This window comes from Triturus cristatus, chromosome 2_1 (genome assembly GCF_964204655.1).
Source record: "Triturus cristatus chromosome 2_1, aTriCri1.1, whole genome shotgun sequence".
NCBI classification, from domain to species: Eukaryota; Metazoa; Chordata; class Amphibia; order Caudata; family Salamandridae; genus Triturus; species Triturus cristatus.
In genome coordinates this window covers 740,649,752-740,675,927 of record NC_140581.1, presented here as the reverse complement: position 1 = coordinate 740,675,927, position 26,176 = coordinate 740,649,752, and the positions used below count along the sequence as shown (strand labels likewise).

Here is a 26,176-nt window from a genome sequence, read left to right as displayed (position 1 = left end):
GGGTTATTCCCACTTGAAATTCTCATGGGGCATGCAATAAGACTGTCTGCTGTGCCTGCATATGCACTTTTGAGCATTACAGATGACATGATACTCGACTACTGCAATGAATTGGCTGATGTGGTGCATTCTGTCTTACACCAGGTTGAAGCTGCCACTTTAATTCTGCATCAGGGACAGTGCCACAACCTCAGCCCAAGTGACTGGGTAGTGGTGAAGAAGCATGTACAGAAATCTTGTCTGGAACGGAACCGAGATGGAAAGGCCCCTACAAGATCATCTTAACGATGAATACTGCTGTTAAGTGTGGTTGCCAAATTGGGTGCATGCATTGCACACCAGGAAAGTGAGTGAGCCTTTTGAAGAAGTGGTGTTCTATGAGCCAGAAATAAGAACACCAGTGACAGAACCATCACAAGCTGTAACCACACAAGAAGCAAGACAGCAAAGAGAGGAGAGGGGTGAAGAACGACAACCCGTCACACCAAACCAGGTTCCTGCATTCACACGGAGTGGCATTCAAGTTCCTGAAGAAGAAGAGATAAAAGTCCAAATTGAAGAAACAGTTGAGCCAGCACCAGAACAGCAAAGAGATTTGGGTGAAGGAACTAGTGCTGAAACTAGAAGAGGCACTTGAAATGCTGAATGGCCAAGAACCAACAGTCACAGAAGATTGAGATCAAGTGTGTCAGTTGAGCACGAACCGCAAACAATCACTGAAGAGCCATAGTCAAGTGGTGTGAGCCACACCAAAGAAGAGCAACAACCAATAAGAAGATCAAAAAGAGCAAGAGTGCCTTGTTGAAGGTATTCTGTCCTAATTGAACTTACTACATAAATCAAGTGTTAACCACGCCCATATCAGATTTGGGAGACCTTAGTTCAGAAATGCATGAGCCCCCATGACATCATAACTGAGAAAAGTTGGGAAAAGTTATTTGAAATGATTTCTGAAAAAACAAGAAACATTGAAAGACATTGTTTTAGTAAAAGTTCTACTAAAGACTGAAATAAAAAAAAAAATTTTTAAGGAGACTTCCCTAGGCCCAATGCTTCAGAAGAAGAGTCTGGATACCATTTAGAAGAAGGAGTAGGGCTAAGGATGCCTATACAAAGATTGCTGTAAATACAGAACTAACACAACTAATTGTCAAAGACTGTTTGAAATTTCTTGAAAATCCCTGGACCACTCTACTCTGCCAATGCACTCTACGCCACTCTACACGACTGCACCCTACAACACTCTACTCTGTAACACTGCACTCTAGGCAAATTAACTCTACGCCTCTCTACTCTGCACTACTGCCTTCTACGCCACTGCACTCTATGCCACTCTACTCTGCATCACTCCACTCTATGCCACTCCAATCTGCAGCACTCCACTCTACGTCACTGCTCTCTCCGGCACTATACTCTACTCTGGACCACTGTACGTCACTGCACTCTATGCCACTCTACTCTACTCTACACCACTTTGCTCTAACCCACTCTATTCTACAACACTTCACTCTACAATGCAACACTCTAATTTACGCCACTGCATTGTACACCGTTGAAGTGTACGCCGATGAATTCTGTGCCACTGTACTCTGCTGCACTGCACTCTGCAACACTCAGTGCCAATGAGCTTTACACCAGTACACTTTTCTCAACGCCACTCCAATGAACGCCACTCTACGCAACCTGACTTTATGCCACTCCAATACACAACACTCTATTCCACTCCATTATACGACACTCTGCTCCACTCTTCGCCATTCCACTCTACCACACTGCATGCCATTCTCCTCTAGCCACTAACTTTTAGCCATGCTCAACAGCAGCCACGCTGGTGTACAACATGGCTAAAACACATTGGCACAGCCAATGACTCTGGCAAAGGCACGACCTATTGACTTTGCCAATGCTTGTTGGAATAGGTTGCTGTATTCCTCTCCAACGCTGTTTTGCAACAGCAAAGTCAATACTGTCTTTGTAAAGCTCGATCCCTAAACTATCACATGATCTTCAACAAACTACAAATCGGAATACTTTCTTCTTAATCTTCAAGGCATTACATTCCCATTAGAATATAATGAATAGATTCACACTGTTTGCCAATGTTAACTATGAAGACGGTCAAATACAACTAAAAAGATATTTTTCCCAAAGAGTCAATAATGCAATGTTATAATACATTTGCGTTTAAATAACACTCGTGGAACTACTAGTAGAATGTCTAATATTCTTATCCGTTCCAAGATGGCCGATCTATTCGTTCGAGACCTACAGGAACGTGAACAGTGGAGGCTTTGAAATTCAGTCCTTTGTCCGTTTCAATTCGACTGTGGCTCAGTTCATTGCTACCTCCGCAAACTGCTCCCCATCTCCCAGCGACTGGTTGCTAGGCGGAAATGTGATGCTTGCTGTTTAAAGAGGTGAAGTGGCGGTAAATGGTGTAGCATCGGCGGGGGTAGACCAACGACATTAGCATCTTTAATCCGCAAGAAGGACTCGCAACCAAGCAGTACAGAGGAACCACGGCACCTGGGTGTCTAGTACAGGCTGACAATCCTGGAGGACCCCATCACCCCCAAAAGCGATGGGTTCCAAAACAGACCCCTTACTGATCGTGGTCTCCATTCTGGAAGGTGGGTGTGTGACTGTCACGGCTTACCATATGGATTCCTCACTCTTATTTGTCTGTTTTTGATTACTAGTTTGCTGCTTGCACCTTTTCAAAACTCGGCTAGTGGAATGAGTTTCAAAACCATACTTCAGGGTATTGCTATCCTAGTAGATACAGCCTTTGAAAGAGTGTAACCCCGCGCAATTATGCAACGATCCGCCTAGAACTCAGGCACAGCAACGTCTTAACACTTTTTTTTTTAGAAAGGTTGCAAACTGATAAGGTACTGTCGTTGCATTGCCGAGTGACAAATTAACAACATATTCCTACTGGGAACCCTGTGCAGGACGCTGCAGTGTACAGGGCTTTGAACGTTGGCAGTGTGCCGTTTGAAGCCAGATCTAGTATGCAAAAGAAATGTACATCCTTGTATTTATGTATTTTCTTCAGCACTGGGTACTTAAGCTAGTTAGTTTTTCTGTTGTTAAAACACTTTTCATTGAAGCATCCTTTTAGACATCGCAAAGAGCGTACATCAGGGTGAAACATTATTGCACTAGGAGTTAAACTTGACGAGGATTGAAAATCGATTCACTAATTAAGAATTCTTTGCATTGCTTATAATGCCATTGAAATACATTTTCCCTGCTCAAATTGTAAACGAGGTGTATGTAGAGCTAAAGAACTGTCATTTAGTTGGCAAATAAGTGTCTTATTCTTAATATAATTGTAATAATTCCCACCCACAAAAGCGAGTAAAACACAGCCAAACCAGTGTCTCAATGGATCGTATATCCTAGATCTGCGTGAGTTAGATAATATCTCTGAGATGAGCTACAGTCTCTACTAGTGTGTTATAGATGGAAAAGTGTTATATAGCTACCCATCAATCATTTTAATTGAAGAAATTCAAATTTCTTTAGATGCATGTCAATTTAGTGATCACCTTAGCACGTACTGCGTTAGGTCTTTACATTAGGTTCATATTGTTGTCAAGTAAAGATGACTCATGATTTATTTTTCCTCAAAGTGCAGGTTTTTGTTACTGTTGGCTTCTAAGCATATTTTAGCATTGCGTCTGGATCGTTGTTAGATCATCTTTAACACCACACTAAACCAGTCCAATATGATTTTTCATGAGCACATCTTCTAAACAAGCATTTGCAATGCAATAGGTCTCGCATTTACGAGAGTTTGAGCTATTGGCATTGTAAATGACAATGCCGTTTATTTATGTGTTGATTTTTAAAACATAAATAAAAGGCATTTAACATTGTCAATAGCTTAAACTCTTGCGAATGCGAGACCTAATGCATTGCAAATGATTGTTTGGAATATCCATATAACGTACACTTCGAACAGTATCCCACGTAGGTACTTATCTACGACAAGAACACTTTCCAAAAGCAGAGACTGGTTTTCTTGTCTGCATTTTATCGCTGAAGCTTTTCCTTGATAGCATGTTGTGGGCGGGGCTTTGGGTGGCAGAGGCAATAAGGGCGCAGGTGTCTTTGTACTACTCCGCCTTGGAAGCCAACATTCATAATTCGTGGGTGGGGCTGGGGCCGGGATGTCTGAACTCCCGGCTGCCCCAGTCTCTTTAAACTCAGCATGCGCAAATGACAGCTGGAGCGTGAGGGGAGCTTTGTGTTGTATTTAGGGCTGATCTGAGGGAGAGGGGGCTCCAGGGGTGTCATCATGATGGAAGCTTTGCGTTGTATTTACGCCTGATTTTGGGGGGGGGGGAGGCATTTATCAGACAATCCCAAATGAGGCCCGGAGGGTGGGGGGGTTATGAGCCTCAAGTGGAAGATATTCAAGGATGGCTGGCTTCAGAGAGCAGGGCGTCTAGAGAGGGCCTCATCCCTTGCTGTTATTGCTGACCCATTCCCAGGGCTGCTGCATTTCATTCACTGACAAGACTTTCAGTGGGTGGTGCATCTTTCTGTCAGTGAGGAGGAATAATTGTTATTCCTAAAGCAGTGTACTGGGGTTAATTCCTTCCCTTGGCACGCTGCTTGTCTCTACCGGGGCAGGTCGTGCCCCTGTGGTTTGCATTGCAGAGCGCTGCGGCAGCTGTCGCCTTTCGATCATCCGTTGGCGGGAGCGCGCACAGCGGGGCCACGCTCAAGCACGCTTGGCGGCGGCGACGCGGTCTCAGCGCGACGAAGCGTGCATCGTCCCGTCAGTACTGCCTGCGCATGGAAGCGCTGACGCTGCAAGGGGACCCCGGAAACCACCGGAGGCGCCCTTCTGCCACCAGAGCCTCATCCGAAGAACAGCGCCTCATCCGCCACCGCCGAGCAAGGATTAATTATGGTGTGTGCCATGCAAGCCTTAATTATTATTTCTTATCCAAGTTTTATTATTATGAGTGGTAGTAGTGGAATGTAAAGTGAAAGTGCATGAGGCTGCTGAGGACGGAAGGGGGACAGGAGATGTGCACACTGCGTGGCTGTACGTGCGCGTCCACAAACTACAATCGCCAAAAAGCATGTGCGTGCCCATCTCCTGTCCCACTTCCGAGGCAAGTCAGCAACAATAGATCTCGCTGGCGACAGCGCTTTCGCGCTGCGTTCGCCAGGCGAGACCTAAAAACAGAAAAACACTGACTCACTGAGGTGCAGGCTAATTCTACCCGAAACTTGCATATTACTTTTTTCCCCTTCAAAAAATGGAGTTATTTTTTTAGCCAATGGATGTAAAACTGCGGGGTTTCCTGGGTTTTTAACAGGTACTAGGATGGGTAGAAACCAAAAACAGATCCGAGTTAAAAGTAATTGATTGCTCATGTTTTGTAAGAGAAGTGTCGTTATTACAACGGATCTAAACAACTACTCAATGGCGGAAAAGTGACTTGCAAAATACGTTTTTTTAATATCATTTTTTGATATGTCAAATTATGTGTGAGCATACACAAAACGTTTGCATACTCCTATCACTGTGATTGATTACATTGGGCAGATTTATACCTTTTGAGAATATATTTTTGTCATAAAGCGTTGGTTTGAATTATGATCATTGAATTCAAATTAAGGTCTGAGCTGTTAAGTATTTAAAGTAATGATGATAGTCTATGATTTTGAAGAACTGAAATTCTGATTGGAGTTGTCATTTAATGTGGGAGTGTGGGTAAACACTCTGGATTAATCACGATGCTGACATTATATTGGTTGGGAGCATATTCTGGAGTTTCTCTTTCATGTTATTGGCAAAGGTCTCTCTTTGTCCCTAGAACATCAAGCACTGTGTGCGCGCGTTAGCCGGGTGCCATAGTGCCATTGTGGAAGCATTAGATGATATACCTCCTGTCAACTGGTAACTCTTGGAGGAAAGAATTCTCAGAGTAAATGGTTTCACAGCAGAACTTGGAGGAAAACAGAACTGTAAAAATTTGAAAGATGCTGGAGCCTTCTAAACTACAGCTAGATAAAGGTAATTTGAAAAGTGCATTCAAACTACAGAAATCCAAGTGGAAAATATTTAATTGAGATCCAAGTGGAAAATATTTTAGAAGATTGACAATAGTACCCCAACTTCTAAGGAGCTCTTCAAAATAATAAGAGCGCACACAACCTGAAAAGTGTGCCACAGCCATTCCCGCTTGTATGAGTTTATGTGAGACATTGTTTTCTCACTTGCAGTATAAGATTATCAATATTTTTAAAGAAATTTGTAACCATAAGGAAACCCTGAGGAAAAGACTAGGGGAAGAGACTCATTCAATTACATTACCATTCAGGAAGTGGAAAGTACTATATGCCACCTCTGTTGAAGGTCACTTGACTATACATGCCCTGTACTGTGGCCGAGTGAGGAGATTAACGTGCTGCTGCACCGGAGTGTGTGCACATGGATCGGGCTGGGAGGGAAAGAAGAAAAGTGTTCTGTTTCTTTGCCGCTGTGGAGAGGAGCCTGAGCTGTGCTGGTCCTTGGATGGGATTCTGGTGGGGTACTCGGTCTACCGTCACCCACCTGGGCAGAGGAAACTCCGTTTAGGCGCGACGTAGACCTGCGGGGTGTGTAGCCGCTGCGGAGAGGTGCCTGAGCTGTGCTGGTCCTTGGACGGGATTCTGCTGGGGGACTTGGTCTCCCGTCACCCACCTGGGCAGAGGAAACGCCATTTAGGCATGACATAGACCCGCAGCGTGGGACGCGCACGGGGCCGAACCCGGGCTGCCCCCATTGGAGCCCCGGAAGAGGCTGGTCTGGGCCCCCCTCCAACAACGGTGATTCTGCCAAGGTACTGTGCACATATTGTTTACCATCATCTACTCCAATATTCCCTTATAAAATGGTTAAGCGCAAGGGCCAGACCGAGCAGGCGGGTGGAGGATTGGTAGGAATCCTCTATGCGTTTTTAACAAGGACTGCGTCTGTTCTTACCTACGAAATTGAAATAACTGAACAACGCCTATCTTGGGAGCCCATCCTTCAGAAGTGTTCCTCTTTGGGGGGGCCAGAGTACGGACAATGCTCCCTTACAGACTCTTTTAATTCAACCAGCATTACACATGGAGATTATCTCCCAAGAACCCCCTTCTGCGACATCTAGTATTGCAAAATCAACCACTAGGGCCTCAGCCGTGCAAATACAGCTGGACACTAATTCTGAGCCACCAGTTAAGAGAAGATGGGGTGGTGGCCCACTGAAACCGAAGCCTCCGAAAGTCACCCGACCACCTAAATTAAGGGGGACTGTTTAAAAAGAAACTGGATCGACCTTTACCACTTCCACCACTGATGAACGATGACGTTATGTGGAAGAAACTAGAAAATACGGTCTCCGTCCTGTTGAACCCTATTTTACACAAATTAACCCAGATCGAATGGAGTTCCAGACCGCAAATAACTTCCGCTCTCTGGAATCTTTGCGCTCTGCAAAGGGTCCTGGTTCTGGTCCTGAATTACACTGACAGGTGGGGACCCATTTGCTAGTATCTGAAGTCGGGTGCCCTCACCTAGATCAGATACAAATTACCTTTGGCCTCGACAAATACTCAAAAGCTAATACTCCTACTACTTCCTCCCTCCTTACACACATGCCCTCAGTACCACCAAATAAATATTCTGAGAATCCACTGGAGGAGGTAACACAAAATCTACACCTCAGCACCGTTCCGTCCAGTCTGGTGGCAGCATCACCAGGGGCGGGGAGGAGGAGGAGGGAGGACCCACTGAGGCGGGAAAAACTCAACCCAGGACCCATTGTTACTGTGTACCGGACCTTGCATCTCCCTCTGGCAGCATCCCGACTTGTGTTGGCGAATGTACCGCTTTTGAGGGAGGATCAACAAGAAACGACTGACCAATTAATGGACAAAGCCGTTCACTAGCTGACGCATCACCTAATTTATGTGGGGGAAAGGGGCAGTCTTTTGTCTATTCATATTTTTATGGCCAGAAGGATAGGGTGGCTGGAGACCTCGAGGAAAGTAATACCGGGTGATTGTGTGGTTATAAATTTCAACAACGAACCTGTAGTTGGATCTATCTTAGCGTAGCTATACAAAGTTCCACCCAAGGGCACCCAGATTACAGCCTTACCGCTGAAATACTTGTATAGGCCCCCCCCTCCCGATTGCGGTATTTTATAGAGGTCAATTGAGGGGCCCCCGTTCATGGCTAAATCTGACAGGACACCCTGGAATCCCTGGTGCTACGGGCATGAGGTTGGAGAACAGATTCGCCCCCCCTAATTAACCTGGAAGCATGTGACTGACTATGCCTAGTAGTAACTAAACCTCAAGAGGGCCGTGAGTGTACGGGATATCCCAGTCCCCGTCATCCAAGGGAGTCCAAAGATAGATAATACACAGATGGGGGCAAATAATAACACTCTTAAATTAGCATCTTGGAATGTGGCGGGCATTGGCCAAATACTAGGTGATGAGCATTGGCAAAACCATGATATCTCATGCTTACAGGAGATATGGTCAACGGATCCCTTTTTCTTAAATGTATACCCCTCTTATCAGACACTGGGTACTCTATCAGTAGCAGGGAGGGCCAAGGGAGGTCTTTTAACACTAATACCAAACACCTTGTCAGTAACAGTCAAAAAAGTTGAACCCACAAGCCCCCATTTTCATCTTTCAACACAAGTGGTGGCAAATGAAGGTACCTGGCTTTTAATAAATTTCTAGAACAATGCGTTTGGGGGAAATATGCATCTAGTGGCAGCTGAGGTGAATAAGGCAATAGAGAAACATGCAACCCTTATAAAGAAAGAGGCTCCCTATTTTATCTGTGTGGGGGACTTCAACTTACAGCCCTGCAAGCATAACGAAGAGCGTGTTTGTGGCTTAGAATATGTGGGGAGAAACCCAACATACCATGTCACCCACACCGAGTATGGAAACTGCCTAAATAGGATTCTATTTTCTAGTAACATGGAAATAGCAAATACATTGAATCCATCAATAGGCCACCCTGGGCAAACATTTCGGTGAAATGGCTATAAATCAATGATTGATTTCATTCTAGTAACTAACCCCCTTATTAACAAGGTCACTTGTCGATTCGACAACCCTGTCAAGAAAAAATGGCTTCCAACTCAAGTGGGCCCAAATTGATAAGATTAAACTAGTCCCTGAAATTGTTTTGTTTAACCAGGACATTATCCTCACTTGTCTGGAATTCGACTCTCAGTCACTAGCCGTGGTGTCCTCCTTTAGAGATCTTCTAGAGAAAATAAAATTGGCTTTTACGCGTTTTAAACCAGATACGGTATCAAGGAAGGGCTGGTTCAACTCCCCTTGCACAAAATCAAGAAAAGCGCTAATGGCAGTCATGAAAGCCCAACCCAGAAACTCAGATCAAATAAGATCACTACGCATCGTTTATAATCTAGCTAAAAGGAATAGGGAAAGGGTTATCAAGGAGGAGGTCTGGATGGAACGTGAAACAGCAGCCGTCATGGGTAATAGCCGAGAATTCTGGAAGATAATCAATGTCCCCCACTTTTAAAAATCCAAAGGACCCCACACTGGACAACAATGTAGATGAAGAAGCTTGGGTGGCTCATTTTGTTAACATCTTTGCCTTGAGTTCCCCCCTACCACACTTCCTATCAACACAGAGCCCACCTCACAGGACATGCTGTTTTTCTCACCCATTGAAATGAGAATGCTGTGCAGCCCTGTTAAGGCCACAGGCCCTGTTGGAGTCCCGATTGACTTTTTCCAGGAAAATCTGGACCTGTGGGTTCGCCTGCTAACGAATGCTTTTAATAATATAGCCATAGTTGCCCCACACCCCCTTTCATGGAAAACTAGTGTAATTGACGCAATCTACAAAAAAGGGGAGAGGGGAAACCCAAAGAACTACAGGTCAATCCCTGTTGGATACCACAGCAAAGCTCATGGGTCGACTCCTTCTGTTCAGACTGGAGGGGTGGGCTCAGGAGAAAAATATCTTAATTCAGGCGCAGTATGCGTTCCAGCGGGGAAAAGGCACTGTAGACCATCGTTTAAACTTAGCATTAATAATGGATAAATATACCAGAGCGAAAGAAGGGAAAATCTACATGGCATTTATGGACCTCTCAGCAGCATTTGACTGCGTGGTTCACCCCAAGCTGGTTAATAATGGAGAAGATGGGGATTGAGCCAGCCATAATTCACTTTATTCGTCAGCTGTATTCAAATGCCACGGCCTGTGTCTGCGACACCAAAAATGGGTAATGCACCCACCCATTTAAGATTGCTAGGAGGGGTAAGGCAGGGTTGCATCCTCGCCCCGTTTCTCTTCTCCAGCTATACTAACGATGTCGAGGACGCCCTCTTTGGGGCATCCCGGGACATCCCTGTGTTTGATACGCAGTTGTTACCTATACTGGCTTACGCAGACGATGCAGGGTTGATTGCAAGAACGGGGCTAACCCTTCAACGCCTCATAACCACTTTCGTGGCTTATATGGATTCAATAGACCTGAAAGTCAAACAAACCAAATCCTTTACTATTATAGCAGGGGCTGGTACACGGGCCAAATCCCTGTACCTCCATGCGGGTTCTGGAAGAATCGAAGTGGTAGACACCTTTCCCTATCTGGGGGTTCTCTTTGATAGAAATCTAACATGGTAAAAGCTGGTGGAGGGAAGGACTCTAAGAATGGAGAGAAGTCTGCCAGCCATAAAATCATTCTCTAAAAAGCTGGGCGCCAGACCACTACTCCCTATAAAGAATATTTATCAGGCCAAGACAAAGGCCGCAGCAACATATGGGGCAGGTGTCTGGGGCATGGCTCCAATAAACTCACTCCAAACTATTGAAAACCGCTTTATTAAGTCCCGAGTGTCCCCACTGCCTTCCTGTTCCAACTACATCTTACACATCGAATTGGGCTTTCCTTCTATTTCAGATGCAATTAGGTTAGCCCCTATCCTAATTTAGCTTTCCATTTGGAGGAGGGACACTGTGACCCTAACGCAAAAGATAATAAGAAACTGCCTTAAACTGGAAAACTACAGAAGGATCAGATGGCTCAACTATGTCTATTCAGATTTGACCGATGTTGGGTTATCTGAACTATTTAGGGATCCAACAGCATTTAGAAAGGTTTCGAAACAAAAGCGAATCAATATGTTTATGCTGAGGGCAGAATATAAACGGCAGGAAAAGAACAGGCGGTCCTCGCTTACCATTTAAACCCGCCTGTGATAGAGGGTGGTTATTTTTACCTAGTAAACGTCAATAGAGTACAACATAAATTTATATTATTGAGATTTTGCATGAATTTTATATCTTTGATGCTAGGCCATCCAGTAGCCCAAGACGGTGTATGCATTCCTGGATTTATAAAGTATGGGGGTTGGGGTCTGTCGTGGTCTCAAATAACCTTTTAATGAGTACTTTTTGATCAAGTGTTTCCAACATAACTTTGTTTAAAGCAAAGTAAAAGAATCAAACTGTATATGGTGAGCACACAAGTATTCAATTTAGAAAAAGTGAAGGTTCGTTTTTTCCCGCCAGTTTTGTAGATATTGCTATCTCTTCCCACAGGTTTGGGTCTGCCTCTGTAAATAACCAAACACGGGACAGAGCGGTAAACGGGGGATGTTGGTGAAGCTAGTGACTTCGAATTATACATTATGCACTGAGCGTTATTTTATACTACAGCACAGTGCTGAGGTGCTGCACGCTGGACGGGTTTCAGTCCTGAATGATGCTGTTAACTGATAGTATCTTACAATGTGGGTATGTCTGAGAGGTATCGCATACTGTGGTGGTATCCGTGTAGTGTTTTAGGATGGGTGGTGTCGGAGGTATCGCATACTCTGGTGGTATCCGTGCAGTGTTTTAGGATGGGTGGTGTCGGAGGTATCGCGTACTCTGGTGGTATCCGTGCAGTGTTTTAGGATGGGTGGTGTTGGAGGTATCGCATACTCTAGTGGTAAGCAAGCAGAATTTTAAGGTGGGGTTTGTGCCCGAGAGGTATTGCATACTCTGGCGGTAGCTCAGTTGTAAGCGGGATTACTGACCACAGAGCCGGTCAGTAACTGTAGTTCTTGGCCCTAAAGGGATGCCTGGACCGGGGCGAGGGGGCTTGAGAATGGCGAGGCACAATCATCGTTACCCCTTAAGATGTGAGTGGCGGGAGCTTGAAGCCGCGCCCCCCAATGGTCAGTATAAGTCCACCTTGTGGTAATGGAATTCGGGATTTAATCCCTTTCTGTCTGTACTGGCCGGTCCCGGATTCAGCATGGTCACAAGGCCAAAGGAAGTGATTCTATCTCCTACAAATGAGTTTGTCTCTCGGTGTATTCACATCTTTATAATGTTTTAAGACCTTAAGTTAGGACTTTATGGCACTGTTGCGTTTTGCCACATTTGCACAATTCGTTTTGTTGGATGTGGGTTATATTCATAAACTCTGTAAGGGCTAATTCAAGGTTGACTTAATCTCTAGTTTATCAATTCCCCCCCTCCTCCCTACCCCCCTCCCCCGCACTTCAAGACACCTCCTAGTGCACCTGTTGCCTTCCTTGTGCCGCCCCCTGCTGGCGGAGAACACGCTATAAGCCATGAACTGTCTGCCTGGGGATCCCACTGGCCTTGAAACCGGGGAGTGCCCCCAAGCATCCCCATGTGGGGTCAGCCTCGCACCAAGGGTTTTTTTTCTGCCCTCTGGAGCTCTGTGCTCCTGGGGCTGTGGGTACAAGCACACTACAGGTACCAGAATGCACTGCGCCTCTTGACTTGAGGAACTCTCAGATGCTGCCCTGGCAAGGACGGACTCCCTATTCTCATTATTGCTGGAACAATGTGGAGTGTAGGGGGGCTGCCATCAGTGTTCTGTCACTGAAGTTACAGGATTGTTAAAAATCCAAGCGTTACACAAAGGAGTGCAACAAACCGTCCGCCCCTTCAGCTGGGTAGAGGTGTGGGTGTGGTATGTAGCATGGTGCATTGTGGGACACTGTCGCAGATATTACTAAAGTATGCGGTCGGCGCACTGCCATTCAGACCGCAGGAGCTGTTCATAGGGCCGCTGCACGTGCACTATCTCTACCGCACAAATGACGTGTGCAAATCGAGGTTCAGAGAATGTTTATCACTTGCGCATCACCAAGAAAAGTGGATCCATTCTTGATCCTATTAAAACATTTCCATCACACTTTAGAATACAAAAATGCTTCATTTGTGGTTTTCTAGCTGATAATATATTGAAATATGTGTACAGTCCAAGTTATTGTTCATTAGAAAAAATAACCGCCTACGTGTTCTCACTCGGCAAGATGGTCACATAATGCGCATTACAAAATCCTCACAGTCCGAGAAAGAGAAGGATACACCGACCCATCCAAGGCCATTCAGACTGAAAAGCAAGCGTTTTCAACATTAATGTTTCACAGGGGTGTGCAGTCCTGTGGGCTCGCCCTTATTGGTTTTTAATGAATAACACTATTAATATAGGGTACTTTATAAAAAACAGATAAAAATTGGTGCAGTGTGGAAAATTGTCCCTTGCCCTGATGAAATTGCCCCAAGTTCCCCTTGGCAATGAAACATGTTGGTTTTAAAGTGAGCAGACCCACAGCACGGAATAAAGTAATACAGCCAGTGGCTGTCTTGCTCGTTTTTAGATTAGGAATAGCGGTATTGTAGTTCAGATCCTGCTACTCCTTACAGGGTTGACCCTGCCGAATGCCCGGATAAGCTATCTGGCGCACTGGCAACACGTGATACCACACTTAGCACTTTGTTCTTTTTCTTGTTTCATCACAATTTTTTGTTGTGGGATGGCTGTCGCTGATGATGAGAACCTGAGGATGCAGGCGAGTACCAGTCTGCGAACTCCCGTGAGGCACTGCCAACCTCTCTAACCACTTTTCCTTTTTTATCTATGTTTGGTTATTCACATTAGAGGGTGGTACAGACCATGGGAGACAGAGCCCACAGACACATCTGATTTTAAAGAATAGCAGGTGATCTAGGATTTTCCTAGAATAGACGGCATAAGTATAACCCCTGTTCCGTCACACAAAGTTGGATAACTCTACTAGACGTATGGAGGGATCACTGAACAGTTTATTCACCTATAGAACAGGTCCATTGTTGGTTATGATTTTGTGAGTGGGGGGCGACCTGTTCTTTACCCCCTTCAGCTCCTTTATGTATATTGCAACTTAATGGGGTCAAAACAGAAATCATCATGTTTGGAAAGGCCAGGAAGATCTGGTCAGATGATTGGTGCCTAGTGAGTTGGGCACTCCTTTGCCACCCAGTAGTGTGGAGTGAAGTTTGGGCATCCTCTTGGATGATACCCTTCACATGAAGTATCAAATAAATGCAGTCTGCGGATCCTGCTTTGATATTCTGCGACACCTGAGCAATATTTTTAGAATATTACCCATGCACTGCAGGAAGACCCTTGTACAAGTCCTCATCACCAGTTGCTTGGACTATGACAATCTACTTTATGTTGCCAATAGTGATTCCTTATTGTCATGTATGCAAATCATCCAAAACACTGCATCAAGGCTCATTGCTAACCTCCCTACTAGAGCTTCCCCGGGTCCACTCCTAACTCGCATGCATTGGTTGCTTATTCGTAAATGGATCATCTTCAAGATGCTGTACCATGATCATAGCAAAAGACACACAGATGATGGACGGAATGCAGAGCAAATCAAACATTCACCCCCAGTCAATAGATATGGGTTAAATCCATTGTTCTTTTGCTCACCATGCCACCCCAGTTTAGACCCAACCATATCCAAATCAGTCTTGACCCTGTGCCTCATGGGAACAGTCCATCCCGAACTGCCAAGCCAGGCCCGTCCTGAACCGGAAACAAGCATCCTGGGACCGGTTTCAGGGCATCACCCCTCAGGAAGTAACTTAAGACTTGTCTATTTATTTATATGCTCTTGATTGCCTTCAATCTGAATACATTTTCCATAATTTCTTTCTCAGGATATTCCCTTACTGCTTCAGTGCCTAGAGACATTAGGTTGTAAGCGCGCTTTACTCATATTTTGCATAACATAACCATGCTGTGCAGGAATTACCACAGCAGGGGCATGCAAGGTGACTAATGTGCAGAGACCACCCCAGTTCAGTGGTAACCGGGCATACAGTAGTTCTCCACACTGTCAATAATAGTCCATGAGGCTGATGGTGCCCTCTTCCCCCCCCCCCCCCCCCCACTGCATGTTGGCATTATCTATTGTGTCACTACATTTGGCATTGTGCACTACATTAACGGTGTCATTTCCTCTGAAACATAGAGACACCAAGAGCTGTAATAGAAAAAGACTAGTTACTGGCCATGGTGTGGCACCATGTGAAATACAAGAAAGTAAACTTCGATGAATGGACTGTGCTGGCCTCTCAATGAAGTGTTGACTATGCAGTAGCCCTTCTGACAGTGCTGCAGCCATAGCATGTGTCGTTGCAGGGTAACTTGAAAATTAAGAAAAGACAGACTCCTCTTGGCAATTTTAAGCGCTTTACTATCCTGTCAGGGAGAGTGACTGTTGTTATACAAGTAAACATACTTTATCATCAAAATGCCCCTTCCTTTGGCCAGAGATATGCATATTTCTGAGTGGCTTTAAACCACACTAATCAGAAACAAATTACAAAAATATTGATCATTTGGAACAGTCGATTGCATATGAGCTCAAAAGTCTCTATAATTTCTCGAATTTCTAACAACTCTTACACTTTAACTTTTTATCAGTCTGGTCAATATTGATTTTTCTTTCAAAATGTCACACTAGTCCTCCTAAACAAGAAAATATGTCAATGCGCACAAAACAATCATATATTAAACATTATGCATCCCAATAACATTATGCAACTACGGCATCATTCTGGCCACATTTCTGTTCACTCGCATGCATTCGTTATCCACATTTTAAAAACACTTCAGCTACTTCTAAATCGGAATCAACATTGATCTACTCTTCACGGTAAATGCAGTCAGCAACCATTGGCCACTTCCCTCCACACTTGGAGAAGAAAACCCTCAAACCATGCATCTCATAGATCATGGAATGACTTCTGGACATTAGGTCCAGGTGGCAATTGGAGTGTTCAGATCGTACCTGAAGGTAAAGTTTAGCCTTTCAGCTGTCCCTCTGTCAAATATTGAAACACATATTGGGAAGCCAACTTCAAATAACTCCCATTGATCCCTTCAACTTTATATTGGGATAAACACGTTAGGACTATGTAGCGCCTTCAACTTAATATTGTGCAGCACAAGTACACAGCACATTACACAATCTTGCTTGTGATACCCTTATCTCTTATATCTTTATATCTACATCTGTATTTACAATTGCCAAAGGAGACATGTCATACAGTATATACAAAAACATGGAACAAAGTCCACATTGTCTTCACCTTATAGACGGCAATCCCCGGATCCTACCCATCCTCCGTGAATAGGCAGGACTTTAGAGAACACAGTGTCTGCTCACCTCATCAAAGATTCACAATGATCTATGCAGCAGAGGCACACGATGCTCCGATGGTAACAGTCGTTTGAGGGCAAAAGTGGCCCCTAGGCTGGCTTGCCTACTATTGCATGGTAACTTGAAAATTAAGAAAAGACAGACTCTTCTTGGCATTGTAAAAAACGCTGTTTACTGTCACAGCAGGGAGAGCGACTGTCTTTACACATGTAAACAGCCTGTCTCAATTTGCTGCTTCACAGGGGGCAACCTTATACACAGTTAAACAATGCTAGTTACAAAAGTTCAAACAATGAATTACTAGACAGTTCTACATTGGTATACATTAGTTATGGAAAACATGCGGTCACCTGTGACCCTAGACTTTAACCTAATTCTCCACACATCCTTTCTTGCAGTTCTAACAATGCTTAACATACTAAGTATTCTTCTACTTTAGAATGCACGTGTATTTGGGTTGAATGTATATTTATTTGTGTGTGTGCTGTATCATTGTGCTTCTAAGACCTCTTCTCAGATTCCGTGTGTTCTTGGCTAATTCAATCTCCTGCTCCCATTGCCTAATCCTGTTTCAATCTATTGAAAACACAGAATACGTCCCGGTGTGCCTGTGTGCTAAGGCCATAAATTCAGTTGTCAACCGTGAGTTTTCCTTTAACTAATACCTTACAGGTCATGCACTCTGTTCTCAGGTGAACTCTTTACCTGTTTTTCATCAGCACAAATTTTTGGCCTGCACTGCTTTTTCAACACGTATAGCTGTGTTGCACTCTCTGAAGGGGAGACTCAGTAATGCAATTCTGTATTTTGTCCAGGAACTCATAGTACTATACAATATGATGAGTGAGTATAGATGCTGTATGAGCATAATGATACATGGGCTTGATGGACTGTGGGGAAAATAATTTCATTAGAAGTTAACATTGAGGTGTACTTTTTTCCTATGCTTATTAGTTGTTTTGGTTTGAAAAACTTTGAGTCGCGTTAGTGGATAATAAAGCTTTCTTAAAGACTCTGGTCCTAATTTATGTTCATGTTTCCCATAATGGTTTTGCACAAACCCTTCATTATTAATCTTCTTTTATTTATTTATTTATTTAATTCTAAACATATTGATATGTGTCCAACCAATGTTAAGATTGTTTATGAATGATGTTGCTTTATTGCAATATTTCTTTCTACTCTTTATTTTGAGATAATCAACAATATTACTTTCATGCTTATTCAAGCATTTGCATATATACTAGGAGCTTTATAAGTAGCCTCAAATTGTTAAATATTGCATACATGTTCCGGTGTTTTTATACTTGAATCTATGTAAGTGAAGCAAGCTCGCTGCTGTTCCCCCTTAGCGCGCACCATATTGAAAGTTTTGCAACCATATAATAATTGGAGAGCCAACCCATTGATTATCACACTAGGAGCTTCCTAAATCCACCAAGGAGGGATTTGTATTTTCTTTTGTGTAAAAGAACTCTCACCCACTGATCAATACAGAGCTCTACCTGATGCAAACAGTGTTGGGGCGTGCTTACGATCTTGACCCTTGAGGGAGCACTTGGTATATTGGGAGGGATCTTGAGGAATAAAATGTCTACATGGTGCCATAGGTTTAATTTTAATGTGGGTCTGTGTGGCAAGATTAAAAACAAAAGGTGATGCCTTCGAGGAACTATTACTTAAGCATATAGTACGGTCTACATGATTTAGCCACCTTTCTCGCCAACTCATGGTCATGTGGCTTTCCTCTGGACTAGATCAGATACATAATTTCCCCAGAATTCGTATGTAATTACTTGTTCTTAAAAGCAAATTTTGCTCAGTCACAATCCCTCCAAACATTGATACAAACCAATCTGGGAGGTCTTCTCCGTGTTCTGTATGTAGAAAAAAGGAAGAAAGAATTCTTTGAGTGACATAAACAGTCTCATATTTTCTTTACATGATTGATAGATTTTTGTTTCTAATTGTGATTTTTGTCACAGTCACAATTTGCACAACCATTCCAGTGTTAGGGAATCATGCAGGTCCAGAGGACATAGTGCGCTCCCAACCTGCACCCCTCATTGTCTTTTCAATTATTCACACTTCTCATGACTTATACACAACAAAGGACCTGTTAACACGGTGATATCACAGCTCGTAATCCTAAAGCAGTTGTCATACATTTAGACAGTCTATTGAGCCAGTGGTTGCACCATCTGTACTCCTGCAGGAACGGATCACCAAAAAAGAAAGAAAAGTTTATAAGAATTAAAATCTATCTGTGTAAACAGTGACATGTGTCTCTAAATACCCTGAATGTGGTGAAAAGATGTGGAAAAGGAATGGTGGTGCCTCACGGTAGCAACACCGGGGAGGATAAAGCAGGAAGGTACTCGCCTGTTACCTCAAGGTCTCATCATCCGCTACCACCACTCCAAAACAAAAACTGTAAAGAAGAATGAGAGTGAGAAGGAAAAACCCCAAAAGACAAGGTGCTAGGGTGTGTGATAAAGATTAACTGTGCAACAATTCGTGCAACAGATACAACCCCACAATTAGGACCTGGGGATCAAGATATCTCTCCCCTTGTCCCTATCTAAAAACTGAGGTAGATCACACTTGCTATCAATTTTTATTCTGTGCTGTGTGTCTGCTCATTTAAAACGCCGACATGTTTCATTGCCACAGGAGAGACTCACGGCAATTTCTTCAGGGCGTGGGTCTGTCGCTCCACCCTGCACCAACACTTGTCTATTAAAAACAATTCTATTGGAGACACAGGGAAACAAAAGATAGACAGACAATACATAACATAATTAGTTGGCATCTAATCACAGAAAAAACTTAATGCAGTATGAGAGACTTCCCTCACTGATTTTTATCATAAGATTTACCGGGATGTAGCCCATCATGGGCATAACTTTACCCTCGAGCACTTATGTGTGTGCGTTCAATCACTCCTTCAAAGGCTCTTCCAGTCACTTCCTATCATGAATCTGTAAAACATAGCAGAGTATCATGAGACCATAGGTGATTAAAACTGCACAACTTCCAACATCTGTATTCTTCCATTATATCCTTAGTCTTAAATGACAGCGCATGTGCTGGCATTTGTTAAGTATATCCCCCCTATCTCAAGCACATACTCTCAATATGGCATTTACGAGTGGGGAAATGGGGACTATCCCTTGCTATGTTGTTACTATTTATCTTGAAGCCTTGCCCCCATCTAGCCTATTTACATATACCCCTGTTTCAAGCATATACTCTCACTATAGCATTTACGAATGGAGGATGGGGACTATCCCTCGCTATCTTGTTACTTAGCGGGACACATTCTCCAGTAGTTATCATTATTTATTCTAAAGCCTTGCGCCCGTCTAGCCTGTTTACAAAGCGGCATGCCCAAGGTAAACTCACCGTGACCGAGACAGTGTCCGGTATCAACTCAGCACCGTGTCTGCCCGGCTGTTGCCTCGCGTAATTATTAACGTACTGCCGCTCGGCACGTCACCGCGCCTGGTAGTCCCCGTCTTCACTACGGGGTTCAGTATGCACGCCCTGTTGACTTCGTCGCCATTGTTAAATGGTAAAATTGTTAGTAAAATATTCGATTTTTTTTGTTGTTTAAGCAGAAAACAGATGTTTCAATATCGGTGTTGGGAACATTAGATATGTTATGTATCGGTGCATATTATGTGGGCTTTATCATCCAATTAACGATGTTATTTATTTAGAAGAGCCACACCATCTATGCACAGCATTATGCACCCCTGTGCAGATCCCAGTGGTCTTAATTTGCATAGCTGTAACTTGTTGTGTTTGTACAGCTAAAACCGGGTTCAAAAATCAACAATCAGAGCCCGTGCTTGAAACATGAGTTTCTTTTTTTATTGAATGTTTGATAGCTTTATTAATCCAATGATGAACAATATGGCCAAGGATGTGTACCTAGTGTGATTTTCAACGGGGGTTGTCTTCAATATTACGTATACAACCACCATATTTAGCTACTCCCCTCACATGAGAAATAAAATGAGGGGTGTTTGAGCACGCTGCAACAGATTGATAGAACATATTGTGTTCGATAGTAGTTATATCTTCCCTTTTATACCCGACATCATAGGGTTCGAGGGAGAGTCATAAACAACTAAAAGAGTGTGTATGCACTCCCGAGAGACAATAGTTGGATTAATGGATTATACATTGACTTTGTTCCATTCAATAAGGTCGTTCAATCCAGACTGATCTACACCCTCCTGATAGATCCACCGTGCCTCCCTGGTGCTAAGTCTGGTTTCCATATTGTATTGGTCCCCCATTACCCTCAAGAACCACCCAACGAACATCCTTAGGGGCATGCTTGTGGGTTTGGAAATGCTGCACCAATTTGGTGCTAAGTTTCCCTGCACGCAATGTGCTCAAATGCTCTTGTATCCTTATTTTGACCTTCCTTGTCGTAAGGCCAATATAGTGTAAATCACACGGACATGTCAATCTGTAAACGACGTTGGTTGTGTTACAGTTGCTAAATTTATTTAAGAACCAAGTTTTTTTGCTGGCAAGTGTAACACTCTTTGTGGGAGATGTATATTCACACACAGAGCAGCTCCCGCATGGGTAGTGTCCATGCGGGACACTGGTCTCGCGTAGTTCTTGTTTGGGTCTGGTATGTACCAAACGATCGCGGATGTTGGCTGATCGTTTGAAAGCAAACCGAGGCTGTGGCATTTGCATGTTCGAAGTGTTTAGCAAATGCCAATGCCTCCGAATGATTTGTCTGACTTTCGTAGAGAGTGGACCAAAGGTGGTGACCACAGGAATGCAGTCTCCATTCTTCTTGGGTGTCTTTTCCAAAAGTGCGGCACGTGGCGTGTTATATGCTCGTTTTCTCGCCTGTTTGATAACCTTCTAGGGATAAGCTCGATTCTCCAACTTACTGGCTGGTACAGTAGCCTGTTCCGAATATTTTTGTAGAGAAGAGCAATTGCGGCGATATCGTAAAAACTGCCCCACAGGCAGATTATCTCGGAGGGCTGTAGGGTGATATGATCTATAGTGCAGTAAAGAATTTTTGTCAGTTGGTTTTTGGTGCACTGTAGTCACTAGCTTGTCATGTTCTGCTTGAATGTCAAGATCAAGATATACTGCTGATAGTCTGTTCACAGACCATGTGAACTTAAGGCAGTCATCTAAATCGTTTAACCATGCTAGGAACTCATTGAGTCTCTCTTCTGTGCCTGACCATATGCATAGCACATCATCTATATATCTCTTCCAGAGGCCGATGTTCCTCTGGAAGAGATTGGTGAGTGGATATAGTATGCCTCAAACTGGCCTACATAAATGCAGGCCAGACTGGGAGCAAAAGTTGCCCCCATCGAAGTGCCAGACACCTGCAGGTAAATCTGGTCCTTGAAAGCAAAAAAGTTTTGAGTCAATGCAATCTCTATGCATTGCAAGACAAAAGTCTGAGGGGTGTCGTAAAACCACTCGCAATCCCCCAGGGCACGTGCTGCTGCCACTGGGGGATGCTTGTGTACAACGATTCAATGTCTATGGTGACTAAGAGTTGGTTAAGTGGGTCGTATGTTACATCCTCTAAAATTCTCAGTACATCTGTTGTGTCTTGGACATAGGAAGGTTGGGTAATGACACACTCCCTCAGAAAAAAATCCGCAAACTGCGATAAAGGTTCCAACAAGGACTGGATACCCGAAACAATCGGGCGTCCCGGTGGGGGTCGTTGTGCTTTGTGGATTTTGGGTACTATATAAAATGCCGGAACTCTCGGTCTCATATTGATCAGAAATTCGGCTTCTTTATATGTCAACCATTTTTTTCTCCTTAGCTTCTGTCACCAGTTTAATAATGGTTGCCTGCAGTTCTTTAGTAGGATCCCTCACCAAGGGTCTGTAGTTACAACGATTTCCCAAAAGCCCTGAGCCTGTAAAGTATTTGTGAAAATATTGGTGCATAACTATGAAGTTCATCATTGACATTTGTAGTCGTTTGAGTCGAGCAGCCTTATAATAATTACATTTTCCCAGTAATTTAATTAAACATAGTGTGCCTATGCGATCTCTTTCTTGGGGGGAGAGAGGGGTTTGGGGGGTGAGGCGCGCCGTATAGTCGCACACTGTAAGATAATCAGAGATCACATAATCCCATGAGTACATAATAGGCCCAAAAGGAGGAAATATGGTAGCGGCAATCAATGCAGGTTTGTTGTTACGCACTTCGTCAAAGGATCGCTCCCTTCAGTTCACCTAGTTATCATCTCCGTCCCCTGAATGGAAAGCATGTTACGGGAGACTCGTGCCTTTTTAAGTGTCCAGGCGCTTCCGTATCACTTGACCATGTCAACGTTATGACGTCATACGTCACAGCAGACCGGCAAATTTTCTTTGCCAGGTGCTCTCTCTCTTTTTTTTTTTCTCTTTCTTTCATATACAGCATTTGGGCCATTATCAAAGCTCAGTACTTGTATCTCATCATCAGTAGTCGGTGATTACCTTTTATAATACTGATGGAAGGCATACAAAAGGGTCCATTCTTGTGTCGGGGGTAGTTTTGATTTTATTCCTGTATTACTCTTAATTGTTTGGTTGTTTAGCACTGCTAAACCATAAAGTGTGTATGCAAGTGTTTAAGTTCAATTTAAGTCTGGGTGAGTTATATCCACATTGCTGGAAGTGTGTTCTAAAGAAATAGTCAGTAAATGTGTAATATGTTATTCCCCGAATTCTAAGGGTCACGTGTCGGTAATATAAATGGTCCCAAGATATATCCTTATTTAGTCCAGTCCTGTCCATGGCTAACGTATAAACCCATCGCTGTTTCTTTTTTGCAAGGGATATGTTCCATGTTCTTAGTCAAGTTATCAGGCTTTTTACAAAATAACCGAATGTAGGTGGTTCACTCTGTGTCCCATTTTAATGTAATGATTTGACATTTGGGTTATTGCTCCTCCTGCATTGCAAATTAGTGTGATGCTCACATATCACATATATATGCTTTAAATTTTCTGCTGGTCATTTCAATGTATCTAAGCTCTCATGGGCAGGTTATTGTTTATATATAACATGTGACAAATTGCAGTTGGCATGCTTACGTAAGTTCCAATGTTTTCCTAGCCCCAGGTTCAATGTCTTAGTTTGCTCTGTGAGAGGACATTTACTGTAGTTGCCATAAGGGAGATGGCCCTCTCTACTCCGGTGGCCCCCACAAATTGTCCACAGTTGGTTGTTTTGGTTGAGTCTTTTCAGGACTTGTGTGCACCAGAATGTCTTTTACACTCCTGTCTCTTCTATGAGAGAACATGTTTATTTCTAAATTGTCTTCCTGTATTCAGGATTCTGTTTTTATTGATTATTTTTTTAATGTGATTAGAAGCTGTACTGAATGTATTCACACATATTAACCTATCATCCTCTTTTGCTTTTAATGCTTTTTCCAGTAGAGCTTCCCTGTTGTTATTTCTTGTGCTGAGGAAATATGAATTTTGTGATCAGTTATGTCCCCTATCGTAGACCCCAACGGCTCCATGTACATGCTATAAGTACATGTATGTTCCCTCCTGCTCCAGTTTTGAAGACGCAAATATATGTGCGTCCACCGTCAACATGTCCTCTTTCAGATCCACCATGAATGGGTCAGATATTCCATTCCTAAGTATGAAAGGCCACCGACTTTATGTGGTTCACTTTCCACATTTTACAGATTCAGGCGAGTAGGCCCGAATTCTGTCATCAAGCCTTTTCCTGCCTTCTGCCTCTGAAAGCTCCAGTCTGAGCCTGCATCTGTGTCCATGAACTTTGTCCTACTCCCTGCGCGGCTAACGGTGCCTGATCCAGCCTGTCGCCTGCCAAAAACTGTATTTCACCTTCAAGATTATCTACTCCGCTCCTCATCCGATGCATTCCTGTCTAGTAGTTTAGGTAAACATTCCTCCAGCTACCGTGCAAAGGGCCAGGCCTCGCTGTCCTCATGCAAGTAATTCATAGCCCCGTTACCATGGAATATTCCTACCCCCTCGCATCTAGTGTAGACACTTAGACGCTTGTACACGCACTAACAGTCAGTATAGAATAGATTCTATCCTAGAGACCTCTCCTTTTGGATAACACAGTTCTTTAAACATAGAATATTAGATATGATTTGGGATTAGGTTGACATGACCCCCAGACTTCTGTCTCCACATGTAGAGCTAAATGTCAAGTCCCCTTCAGCCTCTAGTTGCACGTCAATCACACGTCATGCGGCTGCGCGTGCATCTCTGCCAACTATTTCTGCTGACATTGCAGGATTCTCTTATGGATCCACCCACTTGTGACATCATGTATGATGACGTTTATTAAATTACGCCCATGTACCGCCTCTATTAGTTACGTATGCACCTTTTATCTGCACTATCAGCTGTTACGCCTCTTGCATCTGTTTCACTGTAATGTATTTTCTATAAAACTGCCTATCTGTCAATAATGTATGCCCTTCCTTCCTGAACTTTCGTGGTGATGGAATAGAATGCCTACAATTCGAATTGTATTCCTTTGTATAGGAATAAAGCCTTTTAAAACCTCTAATACCACGGATTCTGCCTCTTATATTTACTGAGTTATTCTTAATAGACTTTACCGCATAAAAAATAGTACCGGTAATGAAATATTTACCACATAAATTGGCGCCCGAATAGGGACACTTTCTCATCTCACGCGCCGGCGGTGCGTTGCAGGCCCGGTCTCCTGCCACAGCTGAACGGACAAAAACGCGTACCTGCAGGATTTCCTGTATCTCCCTCCGGCCAAGCGGGGACGACTGAGACTGCGATCAACACCCAGACGAGGCGGTGAGAAGTGCGAAGTATCCCGACCAGAGCCTAGCTGAGAGAGCAAGATCCGAGGTATACAGAGGCCCACCAGGTTCCGAAGTTCCGAGTCCAGTCGAGTCGAGTCCAGTCCGGTCCAGTTTCAGTTCCGTTCCGAGGCCTTCCGTTCCGAGCTACCCGGTGAGTACCATTACCGGGGAGGCATTTTACGTGCACATAGTCTGTGCCGGTCAAGACGGGTTTGGGTACACAAATCCGGTCTGCACTGTTTTAGCAGTGTATCTGTACTGTTTAGCAGTATATATAGTATGTCTTGCATATAAATAAGTACTATCTAGTGTCAGTATTATGTCAGTAACTAGTTTTCTATTAGTTATCATTGTTCGTAAAACTTTTAAGTGTTAAAATGTTTTAAATACGTTCTATATATTGTGGTGTGAATGACTGTTCATTATTGTGTTTTCTTGTATAAAGTGTGTTCTAGTAATAAGGTTTAAAAATGCCGCTCTTTTCGAAACTAAGACAGATCAAAACTAGAAAAGGTGTACTCGAAGAAGCTGTTCCCATCCCACCTAGGGACACTCCAGGATACTTTATGTATCATAAGCATGGCCTAGATGCCGTATTATTTCTTGATTTATGGGTGGACTACACCAAGGAATTACCAGAGAGTCAGAGATGGCCCGCAGCGGGGACCTGGGATGCAGATTGCATCATGAGAGTAGAAGAAGAATTATGGAAAAAGAAAGCCAGACAGTCACAGAAAGATGCCATTGAATTATGGCGTAAAGAATCATATAGACGTACAGAAAAAGCACTCAGACAGGA

The 26,176-nt window shown here is 43.6% G+C and overlaps 1 protein-coding gene across 1 annotated transcript in view; it reads left to right on the top strand.

The window, feature by feature from the left end:
- Positions 1-2,301: 2,301 nt before the first annotated feature.
- The window catches only part of CEP120 (centrosomal protein 120), a 417,274-nt gene continuing 393,399 nt past the window's right edge, over positions 2,302-26,176 (top strand). Inside the window, exon 1 of the mRNA XM_085632676.1 lies at positions 2,302-2,630. Within this exon, the coding sequence (XP_085488802.1) occupies positions 2,582-2,630 (49 nt within the window). The 5' untranslated portion in view covers positions 2,302-2,581. The remainder of the gene's footprint in view (positions 2,631-26,176) is intronic.